The 24653-nt window shown below is 38.0% G+C and overlaps 1 protein-coding gene across 1 annotated transcript; it reads left to right on the forward strand.

The window, feature by feature from the left end:
- The first annotated feature begins 31 nt into the window (after window positions 1–31).
- Window positions 32–23829, forward strand: YTHDF3 (YTH N6-methyladenosine RNA binding protein 3). The gene is made up of 5 exons (XM_035317516.1): window positions 32–414; window positions 2214–2238; window positions 7406–7491; window positions 8695–10287; window positions 21208–23829. Exons 1-5 carry the CDS (start codon window positions 391–393, stop codon window positions 21229–21231), a joined length of 1752 nt encoding a protein of 583 aa, XP_035173407.1. The 5' UTR covers window positions 32–390; the 3' UTR covers window positions 21232–23829.
- The last annotated feature ends 824 nt before the right edge of the window (window positions 23830–24653 follow it).

Raw genomic sequence — 24653 nt, forward strand, 5'->3', positions numbered from 1 at the left:
CCCCCCCCTCCCGGGCGCCATTTAAGCCGCTGGCAGCGCGTCGCCGCTCCCCTCCGCCCCCCACGTGACATGGAGGCGGGGCCGGGGAGGGAAAGGTCAGCGGCGCCGCCGGCGGAGGGGGAGCGGAAGGTCAGGGCGCCGCCGAGCGGAAGTGGGAGCCGGAGCCCGTCCGCCATTGTGGGGAAGCGGAGCCCGGAGCGGGAGCAGGGGGGGGAAGCGGCGCTGCGTCCGGCCGGCCGGCTGCCTCCTGCGGGGACAATCAGGCGGCGGGGAGGAGAACGAGGAGGAGGACGACGAGGAGGCGGAGGAGGAGGCGGCGGCGGGCGGGCGGCGTGCGAGCGACCACTCGAGGCCCAGGCGGAGCGAGGGGATCGCGGCTCCCCGTGAAGAATGTCAGCCACCAGCGTCGACCAGGTACTGGCCTGCACTCCCTCCCTTCTCCCTCCGCTTCCCGGCCGCCTCCGGCACCTCTTCCTCACGGCGCCGGGGCGGCGGCCGCCTCCCTCCCCGCTCGCCCCGGCCGCCATGGGCTTGTGCGGGCGGCCGGGGCCGGGCTGGCGGGCCGCTCCGGCAGCCCCTATTTATAGCCGCCCATCCACCCTGCTCCGCCTCCCCAGGCCCGCGGGGCCCCGCTGCCCGGCGGCTTTGTGTGCCCGGGCCCTCACCGGGCTCCTCGCCTCGCTCCCCAGGCGCCTCCGTGCCGCCCTCCTAGCGTTTTCGGGCTGCTGCTGGCGCATCCTCGCTCTCCACGCCTCTCTCCTCACCCACCTTTCCTCCTTTCGAGCCTCGCTGCTTTCTCTTCCTTCCCCACAGCCTCCGCTCCTTCCACCCGCTCTCCTCCGTTTCTTCCCTGTCGCCGTGCTGCGTTCCTTCCCAGGCCCGCGAGGTTGTTTTTTTATTTTTAACGAGTCTCTGCTAGGCCTCTGCCGCTCTTCCTTTCTCGGTGCGTGCTTTTCTGCCTCGCTCTCTGCTTCCTCCTCGGGCCTCTGCCACTCCCCAAAAGTTTTCTCCCTGCAGCCTCCTTCCCTCTTTTATTTTTCCTGTGTGCTTTTAGTGTTTTGCTTCTTTTGTCCTTCTGCATGCTCTCTGGTTTCCTTTTATGCACTTATTTCTAGCTCAGTGATCTCTTAGCTTTTCACTGCTCCCCTCTCTTCTGTGGGGCCTGCTGCTTCTCGAGTTTCTTTTAGTTTCATATCTCTTGTTGATCTTTGTGTGCCTGGATGAGATATATCACAAAAGAAGATACAGCTGGGGCTTTTAATATTACAGATATTTTTTCTGGTTTGAGGAGAGGGGAGTGACTAACCAATGCAGCTTTAGATGGAGCTGTGTTAAAACAGGCACCTAACTCTAAGACAGATGCGTGTGAAAGCAAGATGGAGGTGGTTATCTCTACCCTACCCTAAACTTTCAAACCAGTAAATACTGGGTCTTTCAGGGCTAAAAATTGCTAGAGTGATGGAGCCAGGGGACCCACTCATGCTTAATTGTACATATATCATGAGATGAATTAAATTCTCGGGGTTAGTAGTTGTTTGTCTTTAAGCTGTTTTATTTTGCTGTAGAGGAATTAAGGATACTGTAATTTGTACTGTTACAGTGATTCTTAGTGCATGACAGATTAACAGTGCTTTGTAATGACTAATCCTGGAAAAAAAATTCTCCTTAAGGTATTTCCGTGTGTGAAAGTGTAGAGACTTAATGTAATTGCCTAAATGAGGAACGCACAGCTTGTAGTTCAGCTTGCAATATTACTGTGTATTTATATACTTTGGTATATCTAAAAGGCAAGTCATGGTAGTTTTTTCTCTGATAAATAACCTTAAGTCAATTCTAAAAATGACGTATCATAATGAAGTTCTAGCACTGGCAGTAATCTTAACCTAACTTTCTTTGTTTTCAGTTTATGCTATGTTTATTGCTTATGTTTCTCAAGGAGAAGCAATCAAAATTCATTTCTTCACATTGCTACCACCAGTTAAGCTTCACATGCTATAAAAGACTGTAGAATACTTTAATGGTTATCTGTGAAATTTTTTCAATTTTAAAATGATTGTTGGGTTTGTACATCAGCATGTTTTTATAATAGCTTGAGTTGATATTTAAATTGAAAAGAACAGAACTGGCAAATAAATGGAATTATTCTGGAGTAAACATATGAGGATTCTAACTGAACTTCTCTATTTTGCTTCCCTCTCCCCTTTCCTATACAGAGACCTAAAGGACAGGGAAATAAAGGTAAGTTGATTCCTTGTAACTTTGTGTAAATCTCTGATCTTGTTGTTTGTGGAGGTTAATGTTTCCTGAGGCAATTATGGTAAGAGAATGCAGCTATAGGATGTCTTATTTCAGAGCATGATGACAGGAAATGGTGTGCCAAATATTATTTCCCAGCGTTTTTACTATTTCACAATGGCACATCAATTTAAAATGTTTTTATTTTGCAGATGAAGATTAATGTCAGGAGTAAGCAGATAACATAGCTATTTATTTTTAGCTGATGTTCTGTGATATGTTTGTATAATCTCTTTAACAGTATACCTTGGGTCTTTCTGTGGAGTGAATAGAATCAGTTTACTAGAATCATCAGGAAGAGTCTTTGAACAGCTTCCTCAGCTTGAGAGACAACAGCCACGTGACTATTTAGTTACTCATATCTGTGAGCAAAACAGATCACCCTCCTTATTTTCAGAAAATTTCTTGGCTTTTCATTTTAGTATTAGTCAGTCAAGAATGTTTTCTTAGTTTTTCTAGGCCCTTTTCTTTTTTTTCATATTTCTGTCAACATCTTAGTTTTTAAATACCATACTCATTGGGGTTTCTTCCCTTCCACAGAAACAAACAACTAACTACTTAATATTCTTCCCTCAGAAATACTTGGCAAGTCTGTCCTAGACAGCATCTCAGATTATATCTTACAATTTATTTCTGGTCTGGGATTTATCTTTGATCTCAAAATTTATTTGGGATTTATTTCTATTTAATCAGCACAGTTGTACCCATTTATTTTTTTACCTGCTCAGTAAGTTGGGCTGTAGAATAATATGCCAACAGCTACCTGCATGATGTATTCAATATCCTTATTATTTCTATATGCAGAAAACCATTTTTTGGGAACTTGTATACTTTTTGCCCATGCTGTTCATTACCTGAACTAATCTAATTGTTCTCTGTGAACTGTCATTTAATGTTATCCACAGTTTACTTATTCTGTTGTCCTGTCTTTGTGCAGATAATCTGCTTATTGTATATGTCACTTATGTGTTGACATGTGGTTCCTGAATCTTGTTGAGATTGGCCTGTTCCCTTTTAATTGTGACATGCATTCAGAGAAAAATGAACTTGTTTGCCTCTTCAGACCTTCTGAGTTTGGTTATGCTCTAAGTTCTCTCATACTCTAGTACTTATGGAGCTTTGTGTCCTTAAAACAGTTGTCTTTCATTTTGCTCTTAAATAAGAAGAAAAGTCAGTTCCATGTTACCAAGTAGTTTGTGGCTTCCTGTTCTTTGAATTACACTAAGCTTTTTTCTGAGGTGAAGATGCATCTATTAGACAATCTTACACGTAGTTTCTTGAACTGTACTCCATATTTATGAATTGAGAGTGGAAGTATTAAGCATCTCCATTCTGGATGCTGTTTTGCAGTTTGTTCAATCAGGAAAACACAAGTCAACTTCTTGTGTTAGCATTTTTTGGTGTGCTGTAATTTGTAAATACTTCAGAATGTGTGGATAAAAAGGCAGCTCACAAATTTCTAAATAAAAAGGTTTTGGCATTTTTTTAATTCGGATTTTTGTGGAGTGCATCCTGTTAAATTTATATATGTAGGCTGTTGGTGAGAATGTGATCTCAATGAAAATTGTAGTGAAACAAACCAATCAGCTCAATTCTGTTGAAATATACATTAAAGCAAATAATTTATGAAACTGACTTGTGATTTAGCCTTAGATTAAAGGGCTAGGAGATTGAAGATGGTGGCACAGGGTAGCTAGCACAAATAGTTGTCTTTGTATCAGAGACTCATTCAAGAGGATACATGTCAGTAGCAGAAATCCTTACTGTCTACATGTTAGCAGACAGTAATCTTTTTCAGGTGTTGTGATACAGTCCCAGCTTCAAGGGGCTTTGAGGGAAGATGTGATTAGTCTGAGTCAATGGAGTAATCTAAATTTGATTCAATGCATAAGAATGATGATGCTGAAAAGGATGGTGAAAAGGTTACTGTTTGCATGGGCTGATAGAGAATATGAGATTGAGAATAGGCAGTTGAATGGGTGTATGCATGTAAATAGAAAGTATTTATCATATTGAAATAAAAATACTAAGGCTGCAAATGATAGAAGTAGCTGATTTGTATTGTCTAGTGAAATGTTGTTAATGCTTTGTTCTAGTTAATTATAAGTTGGCGTAATGTGCTTTTTTCCTTTGACCAGAATGTGTGGGATTGTAGTAGGGTGTAGAACAGTACTATCAATCTGTTGGATGTTAATTCCAGTATTTCAGAGACTTAAACCAGTAAATTATCTTGAAAGTTTTCTTATTCTGTTTGTCAAATACTGTACTGTTGACATGAAACATCAGAACTGATAACAATCGAATGATGTCAAGATGAGGGTGATAGGGACCTGGTGTTCCCCAAGCTCCCTCTTTCCCTTTCTTTTGTTCATGCCAGTGTATCACACCTACGATAGGAAAGTGCTGACTTTTGTTTACATGTATATGTATATCTTTTTGGTTTTGTAGGAGGCTTAAACATAGGATTAGGTTTAAAGCAGGAATGAAATGTTACCTGTTTATTTTAGGACTCATTCTCCACATTAATCAAGGTATAATGGCTTCTTCTAAGGAAATTTTTATTCTTATGCCTTTGGCCATCATTTGTGCATTTTGCAAGTGGTTATTCAAAGGATACTGGCAGTTGAAAGAGCATAAGCTTAAGTTCCTTTATTTGATGAGTTGTTTCTTCACAATGTTTAATTACATTGTATGTTTTCAGTGTTTGTGGAAGCATACAGTATTTTTAGGGTTGGATTGATACAGATATTTTTAGTAACTGTAGATTAGTTTCCATTAATGTTTTTCATTGCTGCCCTGTTCAGTTGGAACACTTAATGTGAGGTTTGGGGTATAAGGCATGCATCTTAATCTGTTTGCTCTTGTTAAATCTGTGTGTGGGCTATGTTCTTCATGATTAACATGTTATGTAAAGTTAGAATGGAAAGCCAAAGAAACACTTCTAGTCATGCATTTCACTGGGGAATGTATACATTTAATAAGTAAAGATGGCAGCGTGGAACTATTTTGTGTCTCTGACTTAATGTCTCAATACAGAATGAATAAGAAAGGAAATACATTTACAATAGCATTCTGTGTTGTCATGGCTGACCAAAATAATTGTGATCTTTAGATACCTCTGAAACAAACATGGCAGATGCTCGTTAGTATAAAGAGGTTAATGTTGATAGAGGTCCAGTTTTGACATGCTTGTATATCCCTTTATTTGTGGCTGCATGCTTTTAGGACACTTATCCCTCCATTTACTTTTCTATTAGAAGAAAATTGTATTTGAAAATTTTATTGTACATACTATTTGGTTGAGAATAAGCAATGAATGTGGCATGGACAAAAGACTTTGAGGATCATCCTCTGGTGTGACTGGGCCAAACAAAAAGGTGTTCCAACTCAGTAGTGTGTTTCCATTGTGTTTAAATTCAGGATGATTAATGACCAGAACTGGAACCCCTTATTTATGGGGAAAACAAAGCACTAATAGTAACTTAAGTTGTTACTTAATTTATAAGTATTTTTATATCTTGTTTTAATAATGCTCATTATTTCTGGTCATAATTGGCTGCAGCTAGTATACAAATGCACTGTGCCAGTATGTAGCAATTGAAGTGTCAGGTGTTCTAACTTTTAAAACCCCCGGGAAATATACAAGATGCAAGTTGCTTCCCTCCTCCCCAGGTATTTGCTTTGGAACAAATTTTTTAATTGTTCTGTGTTAAATTATGATTTTTCAGCTCTTGTTACTGCCATCTGAAATTAATATATTTTTCCAGAATTTTGGTTATTTCTTATGATCGTCTATTCCATTGTTATTTTTTTGTCTAGTTTAATTCCCTGAAGATAGCTTGTTTTAGAGTTATTGAAATCAAATGTAAAAATACTGGGAAGTGACATGGTCCAAATACCGCCTGGTTTGTAGTGTGAACTTTAGGGGAGGGGAAAAAAAACAAAGCAACAAAACCTCTTAAAAACTGGCTACAACAAAGCTGGAAGTTTAGTTATGTGGTTGTATATACTTTTCAGAAGCTTTCCCTAAAAGAGGGAAACAGGAGTCAACTTGTAACTCAGATTTTCCATCTGTCAGAAAATCTGTTAGAATTCCTGCTGTCAGGGTTTCATAGTGCACCTTATTGATTACTCTAAAACTTGTTTTCACTGAACCTCCTAATAAAAACAATGAAAAAGGCATTCAGAAAAGCAGTCACTTCTTTTTGAGAAGAGGTTCTTTATACAGCTTCAATCTGAGAAGATAATATCAAATCAACAGCCTCCTCATTTAAGTGCCTGTTCTGTTTTGCAGCATGGGAAAGAGTGGAGTTGAGTAGAAATTTGTGCAATTTGACTTTGTTTAAATAATAGCTTGGGAGGGGGAGTTGAGAGATGCTTCAAATAATTTGGGAGCTGCAAAATCCCAGGTAGGTGTAATGCCTTAGATGAAATTAAAAGGAATAAATGGCTAAGAAGAGCAGGTAGGTAGAGATTCCAGTGTGAAGTGGCACATATGCTGGGAAAGGATTGTAGTCATCCTTGGGGACTTCAGTTCTTGCTTATGTCTTGCCTTGTCCCCTTTGAACTTCAGAGATGCTGCTAATTTAGTTTAGTATAATAGTTATGTAGGAATTACAAAATTAAACAGCTGGAGTAGCTCTTCCCAGTTGTCTTGGTGGGTTACTGACTTTACTCTTGGCGAAAGAAAGGTACATGTTGCAGCTTTCCCTGAACCTATTGAATGTGTGGTCTGGTTGGTCTGTACATATCCACTTGGTCTGGTACTTCTGGAAATGCTGCATTTATTGCCCATGCAAATAAGGTGTGACTGTAGTTTTTTGTCTGTGGAGTTCAGGAAAATTCCTCTCTCAGGAAGGAGGAAACTCCACAGACAGGAATAGTCTGTTCTGGTTGCAGTCCTTCCAGGCTTCTTCTGAGATGTCATCGGGGGACTTAAAGACAAAGCAAACTATTTTCTTTAAATTAACAATGTGGTGCTTAATGATAATATATTCAGTCTCAAAGCATAAATAGAGGTATTTCAGTGCACAGGTGATTAAGAAGTGTTACCTAGATTGAAAGTGTGATAGATTTCCAGAGAGTATACCTAATACAGATTTACTTTTAGTTTCAGTACAAAACGGTTCGATTCATCAAAAGGATGCAGTAAATGATGATGATTTTGAGCCATATCTAAGTAGTCAGACAAATCAGGTAAGTGAATGTTACTTTCTTGAATTTAACTTTGCAATTCTGTGGACTTCTGGACCTAATTCATTTTTTGATGATTCTTCTTACCATTACTTGTCTGAGTACCTGTTGAAATATAACTTTCTTACCTTAACAGGTACAGTTGTCTTAAATTCTGGAAAAGATTCAGCTGAAAAGCATGTTCTGATGTCTCCTGATCTTGTGTTCTGACTTCAAAAAGATCCATTTACAGGAAGCTTAAAATAAAACAAACTCAAACCAAAGCAAAAGCCCACACCTTAAATTTACAATGAATTAATCATATTTTAGATTAAGTTCAAGACAACAGTTTCATTGGCTCTGAGAAAAATATTAACTGCATGGACATGATTTCCTTCAACATTGGTAGGAGTATTATCTCATAGTTGATGGCATAATAGATTGAGGTTTAATATTACTATGGCTTGGTATAACACTTCTGCCAGAAAGCTAATGACTTGTTTTCAGAGCTGAGAGTTGTCTCCATAGTCAGAAGTTAATATTCATTAAGTTAACTTTATATGTTGTGATGACCTTGAGAGATGGGGAAAGGGCAAATTATTAAAAGGCTTTTGAGATTTTTTCCAGCTTCCCCATTTCATCAAGTAGTGTGTTTTCAAGGAAGTATCAGCTGAATGATTGTGCCAGATTTTTTCCAAAACAACATCAGAAGTTACATGGGGGGGTATTCTTTCAAGTGTCTTGGTGCTTTCTCTCATAAAGAAATAACTGTTGTAATTTCCAGGGAATGTTGGTATTTGAATTTAGCCAGTAAACTTTGTTGTGCTAGACCACAAATAATACTTAATGGAAATGTTATGGTTTGAGTGTTGTCCCTCCTGAAACAAACAGACATCCTTGCATCCTTTCTGCAACTATGTTCCTGCAGTCATTTCCTATTCAAAGTGAGAAATCTGACCCAAAAAAAAAAAGGAGCAAAATAGAAAAACTCTAAAACCTAGTTGCAGATATACTTCTCTGCTTATGAAACTACTGTTATGACTCTTTTAAAAACGGTTTGTGGAAGAAAATAACCGATTCTAACCGGTTTTCATGTTTGTTACCGGTGAGGAGTGGTGAAGGTACGACTTCATTCATATAATCCTTAAAAACATTTGGATGGTATTAATTTTTTTTGGCTTGTGGATAGAGTCTATATTGCTGATCTTTTGTTTTGTTCTCTTGCAGAGTAACAGCTATCCACCAATGTCAGACCCATATATGCCTAGCTATTATGCTCCATCCATTGGATTTCCATACTCTTTAGGCGAAGCAGCATGGTCAACTGCGGGTGACCCTCCGATGCCATACTTGACGACTTATGGACAGATGAGTAATGGTGAACACCATTACATACCTGATGGTGTGTTTAGTCAACCTGGGGCATTAGGAAATACCCCTCCGTTTCTTGGGCAGCATGGATTTAATTTTTTTCCTGGGAATGCAGACTTCTCTACATGGGGGACGAGTGGATCTCAGGGACAATCAACGCAAAGCTCTGCTTACAGCAGCAGCTATGGCTATCCACCTAGTTCTCTTGGGAGAGCCATAGCAGATGGACAGGCTGGATTTGGCAGCGACACTCTGAGCAAGGTGCCTGGTATTAGCAGCATCGAGCAAGGCATGACTGGACTGAAAATCGGTGGAGATATGACAGCTGCTGTAACAAAAACTGTAGGTTCAGCTCTGAGCAGTACAGGTATGACAAGCATTGCAGCCAACAGTGTGCCCCCAGTTAGCAGTTCAGCACCTAAACCAACCTCATGGGCTGCCATTGCAAGGAAGCCTGCTAAACCTCAGCCAAAACTCAAGCCTAAAGGTAATGTGGGCATTGGGGGCCCTGCTGTACCACCTCCACCTATAAAACACAACATGAATATTGGAACTTGGGATGACAAAGGGTCAGTGGTAAAAGCACCCCCAGCCCAACCAGTACTGCCTCCTCAGACTATAATCCAGCAGCCTCAGCCATTAATTCAACCACCACCACTGGTGCAAAGCCAACTGCCTCAACAGCAGCCTCAGCCACAGCAACCACAACAGCAACAAGGACCTCAGCAGCAGGCCCAGCCTCACCAGTTGCAGCAGCAACAGCTGCAAAACCGCTGGGTAGCGCCTCGTAATAGGGGGGTGGGCTTCAGCCAGAACAACGGAGCTGGTACTGAAAACTTTGGTTTAGGTGTTGTGTCTGTCAGCTCCTCACCTTCTGGTGTGGAAGTGCACCCAGTGCTGGAGAAACTAAAGGCCATAAACAACTACAATCCCAAAGACTTCGATTGGAACCTGAAGAATGGACGTGTGTTTATAATCAAAAGTTATTCAGAGGACGATATTCATCGCTCCATTAAGTACTCTATCTGGTGTAGTACTGAACATGGTAATAAGCGCTTGGATGCTGCTTACCGTTCCTTGAATGGAAAAGGCCCACTCTATTTACTCTTCAGTGTGAATGGCAGTGGACACTTTTGTGGAGTGGCTGAGATGAAGTCTGTTGTGGACTACAATGCATATGCTGGTGTCTGGTCTCAGGATAAGTGGAAGGGCAAGTTTGATGTCAAATGGATCTTTGTCAAAGACGTTCCCAATAACCAACTGCGGCATATTCGCTTGGAAAACAATGACAACAAACCAGTTACCAATTCGAGGGACACTCAAGAAGTACCCCTAGAAAAAGCCAAGCAAGTGCTTAAAATAATTGCTACTTTCAAGCATACCACCTCAATCTTTGATGACTTTGCACATTATGAAAAGCGTCAAGAGGAGGAGGAAGCCATGCGTAGGGTAAGAAATCAGTATTACAGTAGCTCTCCTGTTTTTTCTGCTTTTGGTGAGCTTATTTCATATGACTGAAATCTCAGGGTGTGAGTGGTGAATCAGAAAGTGATGCTTTTTTCCTGAGGTCTATGTGCTTGATACAACTAGCTCTTAATTAAAAGATTTAAGTTTTTACCTGTGTTAACAAAACAACAGTTACGTGTTTAACCACAATGCTAATGTGGGCATGCATAAGCTGACTTGATGTGTTTTACTTTTCAAAGCACACAAAACCTGAATTGAGTGCATTAATGGAAGTCTTCTAGTTTAGATTTTTTTTGTTTTTCTAGATCTCATTAGAAAGACATGAAATTACAGAAGGAACTTCCTTTATGTAACAAAACATTTCAATTCCAATTGTTTTAACAATTTTTGAACAGCAAGATTACTGTGAAAAGTAGGTTTTCCCCTTGATTCTATCTGTATTTTTTAAGTTTGTGAAATGAATGAGTGACATACAGTGACTTTGTACAGTGTTAAAATTATTTTTTGGACAATTGTGATAGTGCAATTTAGAAGTTAATTTCTGTGATGAAAATTATACCAATGATAAATCTGGAGAGAAAACTGGTTTTGGAGGTCAGTATTTCAGAAAAATGGGAAAGGGTAAAAAAGCATTTAATGTAAACTAGTTTTCATTGTTTTGTGTATTCCCCCTCTACTAAAAACACTTCTATTCACCATTGGCCTCAATATTCACTTCCATTGTATTTCTTTTCTTTCCAGGCTTGCTAGTAACAATAAATAAATGACTTGTCTCATGGTGAGAAGCATTTCAGGGGTCTGGAACTATTGTACTAGTTTGTGCAAGTATTCAGAAGTGAGAATTTGCATTACTGGGGTTTGGTGGTAGTACTTTCTGTTCACCCCTCGCACCACCTACTGAACAAACCCCCAAAACTCTAGGGTTTATGCTAATTAGGAAACCTGTGGGCTGTAAAGTGCTGAATTTGTTTTTATTTGAAGCTGCCACCATTCTGGCTGTGTAAGAATTTCACCTGCTTTACTTCTGTTAGGTTTCTGATAGTGTCTAGTGATTCTAGCCCTTGAACATACCTAATCCTTCATGTATTTGGCATCTCCTCTAGAGCGGTGTCATGTATACCCAAAATCAAGTTTGTAGTTTTATTGCACAAATCTGCAATAAATTGTTTGAAGTTTTTTATTTGGGAGGAGGATGAATATCTGTGTGTATGATGCCTTTTAAAAATACCTTTTTCCTTTTTAGAAACTGAATTGCCCTACATCAGTATTGTAACTTCTGTGCCATCTTGATGATGGGAGATTGGGCCACAATCATACCTAGTATTCTATGTAAGGGGAAAATTATGATGTTTTCAGGCTTTAATACAACTTCATTGTTTTGGTATTGTTTCAGAAGGATTATAGTGTTTCTCTATGGGCTTCATGTTTCAGAAGTTTCTTAAATTTCTGATTATTTAAGACACTTCTACAAATATCTTGGTTGCTTCAAGAGCTGATGCTTTTGTGAAGGAACTTGTCAAAGGAATCATAATTCAGACGTGCCCTAGCAGCTGCTTTATTTGTGGTTTTGCTTCCTCTGTAGTAGCTAAAAGCCAAGAAATGTAATGGGGGGGGGGGGGGGGGGAGGGAGCATGGGTTTAGTAGCATTTGTGTATGCTAAACTTAAAAATCAAATTACTAAACTCAGCATTTAGTAGGTCTCTAGATGACAATGAGGTTATGTATATTTTGTGTAATAAAGGAACATTGCTATTTCCTGTAATATTCTCGGTGAAGCACACATTATCCATATGACTCAAGTAGTGAGCTCTGCATTTCTCTGCAGAAACAGCTACCTTTCCCAGCACTAATGAGAACAAACATACTTGTTCTGATACTTGCACAGGAGGCATTGATTCTTCTCCAGCATTGTACAACTTGTTTTTGTGACAAATTCTTAAACAAATAATGACTTTGGTGCTGGATATCTAGCAAGATTTCTTTTGTCGATGGGTTTAAGATATGCCTTGAGCAAATTAATATGAACTTAAAATGTAGGAAGTCCAAATTAAACTAATGCCAGGTATTGAGATCTTTATTCTCTTACACTTGAGTGTTGATTAAAAATGTCTAGGTTTCTTCTGGTTCTGTTGTGACACAGTATATAAACAACCTATCCTCAGCCTGTAAACATACAGTTAACTCCTTTGTTATTCAGGCATAGCTCAGAAATAATTACTATTGTAAGCTCTGTTTTATGGTTGAGTAATCCTTTACCTAGTGCTATCTGGGTTTTTATGGAGCTATATATAAATAAGTGCACTTTCTACTGCCAGTAAAACTGTATATTTGATGTATAAAATGCCTGTGGCAGCGGCGGGGATCATTTTGTTTCTAGTGTTTGTTATGAAAAATGTGCTAATGGCTGTTAATAAAATATTAAGTGTTTCAGACAGCAGTAGTCACTTGCCTGTTCCTTCAAGTTCAGTTACTATTTTGTTGTTACAGAGGAGTTAACAAACTTTCATACAGCCAGTGATCTAAACATAACAGCATGTGATTTATGGATTTAATTTACTTTATAACTGTTCATCATTCCAGCTAACTTATTTTAAAATAATTGGTTGTAAAAGTTTAATCTTAACAGCTCAGGGGGATCAATAATTAATTTTCAATATGACCTATCAGTATATTTTATTAAAATAGGGCAGTATACTTGTAAAAGTATAAAAGTGAGTAGTCTGATTAACATAAAACTTTCCGAACTTTGCCATTTGATAAAGGTTACTTCCAAATGACTGTGAATAGTCACTTCAGGTGTAAATACTAGAGCTGCAGTGTGTACTGTTGTTTGATGTGACCCTGTTCTGAGTAATGTCCCCAAAAGTGGGATTGGAAACAAATTTGTGCAGTAATCATTCACAGTTTTCTTACGGCTCAGGATAGTGTCCTGTTTTAAGGGTGCAAATGCTGTAGTCCTAAGGAGCAAATAAATCTTGCTGCTTGTTCATGAGGCTTGTCAGTAGTATGTTGATATCTGAAGTTACGTTAGTCCTTAGTTTGAACTACTGCTTTGGGGTGTAATTGTGCATAATTGCATTGAGATTGTTTAAAACATTTGGATTGTCTTTCAACCAAAAGCAGTTGGAAAAAGGTGTTTTTTAAAAACAAGCAGGAAAAACATGCAATTTAAGAGTGCATAATTAGAGTAGAAAAATAAGTTGCAAAAAATCAGTATTTCATGTGTGTAACTATGTAGATGAAACTAACTTGGTATTGACTTAAAAAAAAAAACAAAAACAAAAAAAAAACAAACGACTTAAAACACCAACTTCTTCACCTACCTTACTAAACTACAACTGTCTGTTGTCTGAGGACCTCTTGAATTCTGCTCTTTGTAGAATTTGATGGGAAAAAGTTCTGGTCCCACAGAACTGTGGAATGCTGACATAGTAACTGTAACATGAAATTGTCGTCTTATTGTTTTATTGTGATAGTCCTGAAAACAGTTATCCATAGGGAAGGATAAAGGAAATGCAGTGTTTGTGTTTATCTAATTTGCATTTGGATTTTTAACTTCTCAATAAACCTTTAAATGGTAGGTCAAATGTTTAAAATGTTAGCTTTTTCCTCTTGTATTACATACCTTGTAAGAGGGATGCTGATACAGCCAGAACTTTTGATTTAAGTGGAGTAATTTCTTACTTTCTCCTTCATTTTGATACTAATGCAACTTCTGTTTCTCTGATAAGTTGGGTCGTTTCAGACTATAGTGTTACATATCTCCTTTCCACTCCAGGACATTGTCTTAATGCTTGATTAGATATGTCTTAAATACCTTGAAGGAGGGAAGTGGAAAAAACATCCATTAAGAGTAAACTGTTGACTCTTCCCTCCTCCAACCCATTCAACTACTATTTTTGTAATATCAAATTCTGATATAGACACAATCCTTGCACAAGTCAAGGAAAACACTTGGACATTTTTAATGTAGTTAAATGTTATTTGTACTTTTTTGTAGTACTGCTTTTTTAAATTTGTGTAGATATGTCTAAAGGACATTCAAAACAGTAAATAAAACAGGCTTTCTAATATCTTGTGAGAAACTTGTGCATTTGCTGTATGCTTTTGTTGAGGTTTTAAAGGTCGTTATCTTACAATTTGCTTGAACTTGCATATCTACAGTTTCTTTGTAAATGCAGTGATATTGCAGTTCTCAAGTCTGTTTTAAGAAAGAAAAATGGTCAGAAAGTATTATCAGAAGACTTTTTGTGCCCTTGATGGGGATGGTATAGAGTGGTCTGACTATTAAAAAAGTGTTAGGTAGTGATTTAAGAGTTTAGGCAATGGTGTGGCCTGCCTTCCTGTAGTAAGGAAAAAGGTGCTGCAGCAGAGGAGGTCCAGTATTGGACCGTCGAATGAAAAAGCTGGAATGTAAGTAAACTCACTTGTGGTCTTAGTTTAGAAAGTCTTAGTTGGATCTTCTGTTTTCTTTTTGGTTTGAAGTTGATGCCTTCAGAATGAAGACTGTAGAGTCCTTTTTACCAAGGGGAATTAAGTTCTCTGACTCTAGGACTGGAATGACCAGTTTCTCCTGTAAGATAGGGACCCCTATTGGAAAAGCTGGGAACATCAACCAAGTGGTTTACCTTACTGTTCAGAGACCAGGTAGTTTTGGAATCTAATTCTTGGATATTCTTGAATATGAGGGTAGATTCTTAAAACAAAACATCAAACTTGAATTGAGTGTTATCTGTGATAACTTTGCTATTTCTAAATGCTGTGTCTAAATAGTCTGTTATAAGATAAAGGAGCAATTCTAAATCCCTTTTTCCAGAGCAAAAGCAGAGCCCGAAGTGTATGGCAGTAGCTGTTAAAAAGTCATGCAGCAGCCTTTTGCTTCCTGCTGCATCTTCTCAGATCACTCTGAAAACAAATTGACTAGAACAGTAGTGCTTTTCCTGCTGTTTGCAGGAAGTGGGGAAAAAAGTGTCTGCATAAGGTAGACACAGCCTGCATGACTTTCTGAACAGTATTTCAGCTGTATTTCATTATTTCATGTCATCTATGGACTAGTTAGGAGAAAATCAAGGAGAGATTGCTAGTGGGGCTTTGCTGGAAAACCATGTCAGCTTAAAACCATTCAAAGTTTATATATCTAGCAAAGCTATTCCTGTACATTCAGTTGAACTAGGATTGTTGAGGTTTTGTATAAAAATTGATTGGCTTTAACCTTTAGAGTTATCTATTGGAGTTTATGTATTACAGATTTTTTTATTGAATGATGAGCCAAGTTCTGTTTAAAAAGCCTTTCAGGGTCTGGTAGGGTTCTTAATAAAGAGTGGTAATTATTATTGTATGCTTCTCTACTTAGGCTTATAGTTGGTTGTGAAAATGTAAATAAGCTTGCATGTTAATTCCAGTTTTATATGTAATATAATGAGAAAGCAAGATAAAAATGTTCATGGTTCCTTGTGGCAGACTGTAATTTGAGTTACACATCTGCAAAGATTGGTGAGGCTTAAAGTCTGGTAAATTCTTCCCCAGTGTATTTTGTAGACCCTGCATTGACTGTCATAACCCTTCCAGGGCTGCTCTAGATTCCCTAGCAGAACAGTAAAGCAAGGTCTTCTTGTCTGTGGGCTTCTGAGTAGAAGCAACAAAGGTGTCAGTGATCTTTCTGCTCCTTCCACTGTGACAGTGATCATCAGTGGATGCAGTTTTGAGAGCTATCAGTTGTCAGTCTTCTAAAGTCAATATTACACTGCTTACATCAGTAAACAAGTAGTAATGAGGAGCTAGAAACTTGATTTTTTAAAAACTTTTAAATGAGCTTGCTGAAATGGCTGTATTGTAGCTAATTAACATCTGATATTTCAATGTGTGCAGCACTGGAGGGAAGCATTTGCTACTGCTGGTTAGAATTGACCAATCCATCACTGAAAATATCCTTCTGGGAAAGCAAGACTGGAAAGACTTTTCTAGCTCTAGTACAAGCATGATTTCTGCAGAGCCTTTCTTCATGTTGTGTCATCACATGGTATCTTCAAACTAGTTAGGTTTCTTTCCCCACCTCTGCCTTCTGAGTGTTCATACCCTGCTCTTTAGTGTGCTGTAGAAATTCAAATATGGATTCAATTTTTTAAAAAGTGTAACAAAGTGATATGGTCTGTCTGTTCCACTAATAATGCTCTGCTCAAGTTTAAATTTATTTACCACTTACATTGTAATTTTTCAGTTCTGCTGTTGCCAAGTGTTGCAGAGGTCGAAATAAAGTAAACTGCAATCAAAATTGTTATGAAGAGTAGATAAGTTTGGTAGACTTGCTTAATATTTATGTGCTAGAAAGCCTTATTTGCTATCTGGACATGATCTGCAACAGCAAGGTTTCATGAGTATTACTAATTCTTAGGGCTTACCAGGAGAAGGAACTGCTCGGAAGTTTCAAAGCCTCATTTAACTTCCTTTGACTTTGCTGATTTTTAATGTGTGGCTTTTAGTTTTCGTGTTGTAGTAATATATTTTTTAGAAATATATATTTTAGAAATATATTTATATTTCATAATGCGGCCCTAGCATTGTTCCATACTGACACTAATCAAATGAACACATTTCACAGTAAGGAATAAAAGGGAGATGATATCTGCTATAGAAGGAACTTCTGGGTCCATGTAAGGCTTCTGGAAATCCTTCTCATCTGACCTTTTCACAGATGCCCAGAATTCACTAGAATACTACTCTGGAAAATGTTTTTATTTTATCTACTTGTAAGGTAATATCTGTCTTAAGAGATGAGTGAGAAGTCTAAAGGGACCCTTGGCAAAATTTTAAAGTTTTGGTAAAGTACTTAGTTAACAGCTGATGACGTTCTTGCTGTAAGTGGGGTAAATTATTTTTAGCACTTTTCCAGTTTTCTCAGTAATCAGTTCTTCATTGTGGTTCTGAAGCACTAAGGTCAATTTTTATGCTGTTACAGCTATAATGACAGACTGGGGTGCAATAAACTGCAGATTATGGCTGATGCCATCAGTAAATGAGGTTTCATGAACTTTGCTGTGGCTTCTCCTCACCACCTCTACAGCTGTCTGTTCTGCCTCTGCCAGGTGTTTGCCCACGCAGCAGAGCTGGCAGAGCGCCTCACTTCAGAAATGCAGTCTGACATGTTAGCTTACTTTGCGGATGAACATGAAGATTAAATCAAAGTTTGCATCGAAGCAACTGAGATACGCTGTGCTGGCTTCTGAAGCTGCTCTAAGAATGCTACCTCTTGACAGAGGGGCAAAGCAGACATCTTCAGGCACAAACATTTTAAACGTTGCAGCAAGGTACACAAGTTCAGCAAAATTTTGTTCTGCAAGTATAGCTGATTGTGCTGGAGGTGAGCATGTGGGGAAGCTATCTGCAATTTGCTTGTGCAAGCTTGCAATCCTGAATAGATTTCAAAATGGGCACTTTGAAATGCTTGCACCTCCAACTACAATAAAAAAGCACAAGCCCTTCTTTCAGGTCTTTCTCTCACCTTTAAGCTTCAGCTTATGGGACCCTGGGGGAAAAAATGCATCTGAGGACTGTAGTGGCTCTTTTTGTTGAGTCACCGCTTAAATTTTTTGGTACTACACATCAGTCTCTTTCATTTCCCTTCTTTTTGGGGGGAAAAAAAAAGAAAAATCCAGAAACCAGTGTTATACATCTTGGCAGTTTCTTTCAAATCAGATGAGAAAACATTTTTGTTAGTTAGAAGGCTGAAATTTTGTTGGCACAGTGGTTGTTAAATCTGAGGATAAATTACACTGCAGTTGCTTTTCAGCCCGGGGTCATTCAATTAATGCACTGAATTTAGAGAACTGAAATTTTGAAATAAGTCAACCTAACAGTTGAGACCAGGTTGCTGCATTGCTCATTTTGCATCTTCATTTACTCTAGATTGAGACATCTTTCTAATGCCTGAGCCTCTTTAGGTTCACCTTTATTTGGTTTTTCAGTTTGTGTAGCAAGTTGTTTGCCTGTGTGCAATCTGCTCACCACATGGTCTATAGCTAGCAGTTACTGCTAACCAGCTGTTGCATTCCCACATAGTTCTAATTCAAATGGCTAATTACTTTCCACTCCTGTTCATAAACTCCACGTAAAGCTGAATAACCTCACTTTGGCAAATCGTAAAGTGAGGCAGGCTGTGCTGGCCTTTGGCAGGCAACTTAAATTGACTAGAGAAGCTTTTTACCCTAGGATGCTGAGGAGAGATTTGGCAAAGATGTTGCTCATCTGAATGTAAGGAATAGCTAAGAGTTGCTTTGTGAAAGGGAAACGTGGTACTATCCAGAAAGTACGCTGGAAATTTCCTCTGTGCTGATGGTGGAAAGCAGCTTGGGATATAGTCTTCTGATACTCTGATAATCACTGGTCATACAAAAAATCCTTTTTGAGATAGGAAGTTCTTAGTGAGTGATCTGACTTAGTGCTGGGGAGGGTTCTAGTTTGCTTCTGAGCAGTCTTGTCCTTGTGTTTTGAAGAAGTCAGGTTTTGTCTCAGTTCATTTTGCTGTACTGAGTAGCCAAAAGTCACTGATACCAATATATCTGAAGAACAGTGTTTGCACATGTTGAAAAATGTCAGGTTTGTCGGTCTGCTTTAAGTGCTTAAAATATATGTGTAGCAATAAGTAACCTTGAGACTACAGGAAAGGTGCATTGATTTTTTTTAAAGCCTTTTTCCTCTCTGGAGTACAAAATGGACTTGAAAATTGTAAAGCTTCCCTTATTTCATCCATTGGAAGCAGGTAGTTGGGATATCATTCCCTTTCTATAGTGATTTTTTTTTTTTTAACTGAAGTGCATTTAGCTCAGGGGTGCATGAAATACAAGGCTGGCCAGCTTACTGTGCAGCAGTTTGAGATGCAGAGAAGCTTTGTAGGTAGTTTGAGGTGTTTACATCTTTAATACCTGCAAATGGATGGCAACTGATGGTATTACCTGTGTATAGATAGTAGTATTTTAAATACTGCTTCCTTATTTAACATAGCAGTTTCATAGACTACCACAGTACTGCAGTAGTGGTTTTCAGCACTTGGTGCAGTCCTTTCGGTTATGTCTGCTAATAGTACAGCAATAATCTAAGATGTACATGAGCAGGCTATTTTTGCATGCCTTACATGCATAGTGAGGCATGAGGCCAGTGATCATGTGCTTTTACCCTGGAGATACTCTTAACACACCAATTTATGTTAATGACTGATAGTATCAATCGTACTTCAAAAACACTATGCAAATATTGGTCACTTATCTCTGAACTAGGAAAAATAGTGCAGAATGGTGTGAATGTTGTTCCTTAAATATACTGAAGTTCAGTAGATTGTACAAGCTTAGTTGTTACACAGCTGCTGAGATGGTGGGATTATTATCGTGACCAAGAACTCTGTGCAAGCCTTACTTTTTTCGTGTTCATCTTGAAGCAACTGTTCTTGAGGCAGGAGTCTGTCTTGGAGAAGACTAGAGCATCATCTAATAACCAATCTAAGTGTCACATACACTTTCATTATGTCTTCTGGGGAGAATTTATTTAGGATCATATGATAACTTTCACTTTTTCTAAATAGTTTCCAGCATAATAAAGTTTCAATATGATACCAGATAGTGGCTTTGAAATTGTTCAAATAGTTCCTGGTTTATTTTGGTTTTCCTTGCTATGTTTGTTCCATTTATAACATACTGTGTAATGCAGTAATAAAAAAACACTGCAAATTACTTCTATTATCTTTTAAGTGGGGGAGGGAACCACATCTTCATGAAGGCATTTTAAAACATTTATGTGACCTTCTCAGTTTTACAATTTTTTTAAAAGGAAATGCTATTGGAAAAAAACTGCTTAGTTTCCTAAAGTCAAACAATAGTGTCTTCCTACAGTCTCATTAGAAAGATACATAATGAAGAAAAGAAGAAATAGTTCATTGATGTATGTTTTTCCTAGAAGTCATAATATGTAATTGTATGTTTAACAAAGTAGAGAAAATTGGTGATAAAGCATTGAAAAAGTTACTCCTCTGTTAGTCTTGTAATATAGAGGATCATTTTGTTAGTCCCCGTTAGAGATGCAGTTAGTATTTTAGCCTTTAACTATACAAAGATGTTTATCATTCCTTTTATTACATATGACATGGTACATTGTCTTCCTTTACATTAAAGGCTACATCTCATAATGCTGTGGCAGCTTGGTATTGAACATGAGCCTCATTGCAACTCAGGCATACATTCAAGTGTTTTTTGTTAAACCCCCAAGCCTATTCCTAATATTTCTGCATTTCATTGGTAAAAGTAACTTTTTAACAAATGTATGAATGGGTTTTAAAATATATTTTACTTGCCCTCTCAACACTATGATGTGTGGTGGTGGTGGTACTGGTGCAACTTGTTCCTTTACCTTTTGATCTTAGGTACATGGAAACATATATTATAGTGGGCCTTGCATAAGGTACCTGGGAATATGATGCTCACTTTTTCAGGTATTTAGTGGACAGATAGTATTTAAATTAATTTAGAGCATTTCTGACAAATTCAGTAGAAGATTTACCTCTTGTATTGTTTGTAAGTTCTTTGGATTCCTTAACCAGTTCACTTCGTGCAATATGTTTTATTGGCAGTCTCTTAAAAGCAATGTTAAGAAACCTTTGGTTCTTGATAGGTGTTTTTTGAGCATCTTTTGTGTTTTAAATTGACAAATAGTTGTGTGTTTCTTCAGTGGCTGCTTATTTTGAAAAAGTTGACTTAAACTACGTATCTCATATTTCTGGGGAAAAAAAAAGCTTTTTCCTTGAAAGCTAGTTGCTTGATTTAAGAGAAATGACAAGCAATGTTATTGCTCTAGTGAGAAGAAAGCAAATAAAGTGTGTGTATTAATATTGTTTTTCTTTTTGTTTTTGTTTTCTTTCAGGAGAGGAATAGAAACAAACAATAACTATATGGAGATGTCCTGCTAGAATTACAACACTAATGATGTAGACTCTGGAAATGCCTAATATGTCTAAGAAGACGTTATTAAAGCTTTTTTCTGCTTAAGGTGACATCTTTGAACACTTTAACACAAAATTGACTCTTCTTGTAATGGTTCTCATCAGTGCATCTGCCCTTATACTCTCTCACCAAACACACTTGAGAACTGTACCTTCGTCAAGCACTTTCTGTCCTGAAGCTTTTACCAGTATCTGCTGTCTTTTGTATTTATGCATCCTAGCTAAGGCACAGGAGACCGAACGAATGCAAGGATTCATTAACTCTTTGAATTTAAATACTAACATTTAACCATTAGAAGTGGTTCAATGATGTGAGATTCACATTGCTTCAACTTAATTTTTTTCTTTGTTGTAGTTTTTTTAATTGTCAGTTTTTAGCTATTCAACAGATTAAAAGCAAATCATGCCATATTTAGTCCTGGAGTAAAACTCAAGTCTAAATGTTCATGTGAAATTATTGTAGTAATCTTTTAATATGGCAAAGCAACTTTAAGCTGCAGTTTAGCCAAATGAAACGTAACATAAAATTATATTAGAATGACATTTCCCTTGTTTCAAACTGTTTGGTGTAAGAGAATATTAATATGCAGCTTGGTGGACACCACCAGTTAATGCACATTTCTTTTTTTTCTGTAACATGTATACTGAAAAAGTGCATTTGTCTGAGGAACTGTTTGTTTGCTACCACTCAATGAATCTCAGTTTTGAGTAAATGTACCTCAGTCTAAATCAGACTTTTTATGACCTTTATAACTACATTTAAAATAATCTTTAATTCCTATTTCTGGGTGTTTGCAAGCCTGACAGATTGCTATCATGAAAGTGGAAAATTTACTCCTCTAGGTGATTCACTAGCTAAATAAACATAATTCTTGTTTAGCAAGCATATACTGTTTCTCAAATCTTTTGTTTCATTGTCCCAATGTTCAGCTATTTTTTCCCATGTATTGAAAACATTTTGAAAGAAATACTTTGATCCAGGGGGATGACACTTGTAGCCTTTTAAAGCAAGGTTTTTTGTTAGGACATTTGATAAGAGTTTTAGAATACATATTAAAGTGATTAATGCTATACTAGCTTTTAACTTCTCAAAATTATGTCTTTTGTTTCAGTTTATATAGCCACACTCATTGTCTGCTGGAAGGGAATATTAGAAAAATGTTAAGCAGGTGTATTGACTGTACAAAATACTGAACAGCTTGTACCAAACTCCAGGGATAGCTTTCTCTTTTTAGAACGGCACTGTAGAAGTCAGATATGTTATAGCTTAAAATAGCAATACCACATATTATTTGAACATGTTTCATGTCTTAATGTCCAACACAGATGTTTATATTGTGTTTCGAGCCTTTCATTTATAGATTTTGGCAATCAAAGTTCTGAAGCTTAAGTTCTATAGCTTTGTTTTGAATATTGGCTATTTTGCTGGATTTTTTCTCTTCTTAAGCCCCTAGCTCGCTTCTGGCCTTGCATACAGAAAACCTTCAGTACATGCCATTTCTTTGTTAGTTAAAATACTATTTTATAACAAGGAGTAGCAGATATGAATCTTAATCTTTACTGCCTGGATTCTGGAAGCTCAGAGTGGAAGCCACTCCCATGTTTTGGAGAAAAGAAGCAATCACACTTAAATGCAAATAGGGTAAGGAAGGGAAAACCAAGTGCTTATTATCTGAGGAGACTAGGAGAGAAAGGTTGCAAGCCCCAAACCCTATGAAACTTGGCTTGAGCACCCAAATTTCTACTTCTGTCTTTGTTTCTTGCTAACAGATTTTGCAGGTATGTTTCCCTCTATTGGTTGACCTATGGATTACTGCCTGTTATTCCAATTGTAATTATTTGAAGTGGCAAAAACCAATGTTGTAAGTTCAAAGAATGTAGTCCTTCTGATGATCTTTCAAGGGATCAGCATGTTTCTACTTCTTTGTTGCAAAAATACCTTAAGAAAATGCACAGACACTTCCATTTAAGAAAGCTGCTGCTAGTCGGGTGTAGTCGGGAATTGATTGCATGTGCAACCTTAGTTTGCTTCCACTGCAGTATTCATATTTTTGCAGACTTGAAGTATTTCCTGCTTTACCCCTTGCCTCTTTTACTCTATAGCATAAGCATTGCTCTCTGATTGAATCAGGTTTAGTATAAAATGGGTTTGTCACTTTGCAGACTTGGTAAGCTTGGAAAATGAGAGAGGATTGTAAGAGAAGGAGGTGATCACATTTAGAAAGCTGTGACAGTTCTTATGCTGTTCCAGAATTGTTAGCAATTCTACAAATAGAAGAGTTTCATTGCTGGTGGTATTAGTCATGTTGTGACCGACTTGCAGACTGCTGAGAGTTTAGTATGTGCAGCTGAAATGAAAAGGAGTTTTATGTGCATATAAAGTGCTGTAAAAATAGTGTATAATGTTGTAAAATCAGCTATGGAGTCCTGTACCTGTTAATGGACACTTGACACTTCTAGCCTTCAGCTTTCTTATGCACGAGTTATTTTCCTCCAGAAAGAAAAGGAATGGTGCTTAATATCTCAAATAAATGTAGAAATACTTTTTTTGGGTCTCTTTTTTTCCACACAGTGAAGCTGTCATAATGGCTGCTTGCTAAAGGAGGAGTTGCTAGAACCCTTTTTCTGTTCCTGATGACACCTCTTTTGTGTCAGCATTGGCTTTCCTGTGAACCATCCTGAGCCAGTTAAACCAGTAGAAAACTTCTCAAACTGGGCAGTTCTCTGCAAGGTTGGATGTTTACAAGGGAGATGGTGGGAGGAGGGAAGGATGTAAGTTTGTGCTTTCAGGAGCAGCATTGCACAGGCTTAGCTGCATTATAACTACATGCTTACAAGTTGGTGAACCATATATGCAGTAGTATTGTTAAAACTACATAAGAGAGGACACCCATAGGAAAAAGGACACAACCAGATGTTTTTGTCAGTGTAAGGTTTTGGTGGTGTACTGTAAAATAACTTACCACACATTCAGTGATACCAGGAGGAGGGAAGAAATGCTGAGTATTTTCCATTTTGAGTACTTTTTCACTTTGAACAGATTGGAGAAGTCAGAAATGTATGGGCAGGCCAAGCCTTTCAGCGATCAAGTGGGACAAATTAAAGTTTGAGCTTTGCTAATCTTTGAGTGTCTTGACTTTGTAATATCAGCGTCTTTAACATAGGATATTATTGGTATTTAACAAGAAATGGCTCCTGTCAGTTGAATGCTCAGGCTGCTGGCTGATGGAAAACATGGGTGCTACTTTATTTTTGGGAGATTTGGATTCGAAAAACTGCAGTATTTACAACTAGATACAATTCACTGTTTCATGTCTTATGCTTTTCCAGGCTTAATTTATCAAATACTTTTTTTCTATACATTATC

The sequence above is a fragment of the Oxyura jamaicensis genome, chromosome 2 (assembly GCF_011077185.1).
Source record: "Oxyura jamaicensis isolate SHBP4307 breed ruddy duck chromosome 2, BPBGC_Ojam_1.0, whole genome shotgun sequence".
In the NCBI taxonomy this organism is placed as follows: domain Eukaryota; kingdom Metazoa; phylum Chordata; class Aves; order Anseriformes; family Anatidae; genus Oxyura; species Oxyura jamaicensis.

Coding starts and splice junctions, on each gene's coding strand:
- YTHDF3 (XM_035317516.1), top strand. CDS start 391: ATGTCAGCCACCAGCGTCGACCAG. Junction 415..2,213: donor CAGCCACCAGCGTCGACCAG/GTACTGGCCTGC, acceptor TTTCCTATACAG/AGACCTAAAGGACAGGGAAA. Junction 2,239..7,405: donor TAAAGGACAGGGAAATAAAG/GTAAGTTGATTC, acceptor ATTTACTTTTAG/TTTCAGTACAAAACGGTTCG.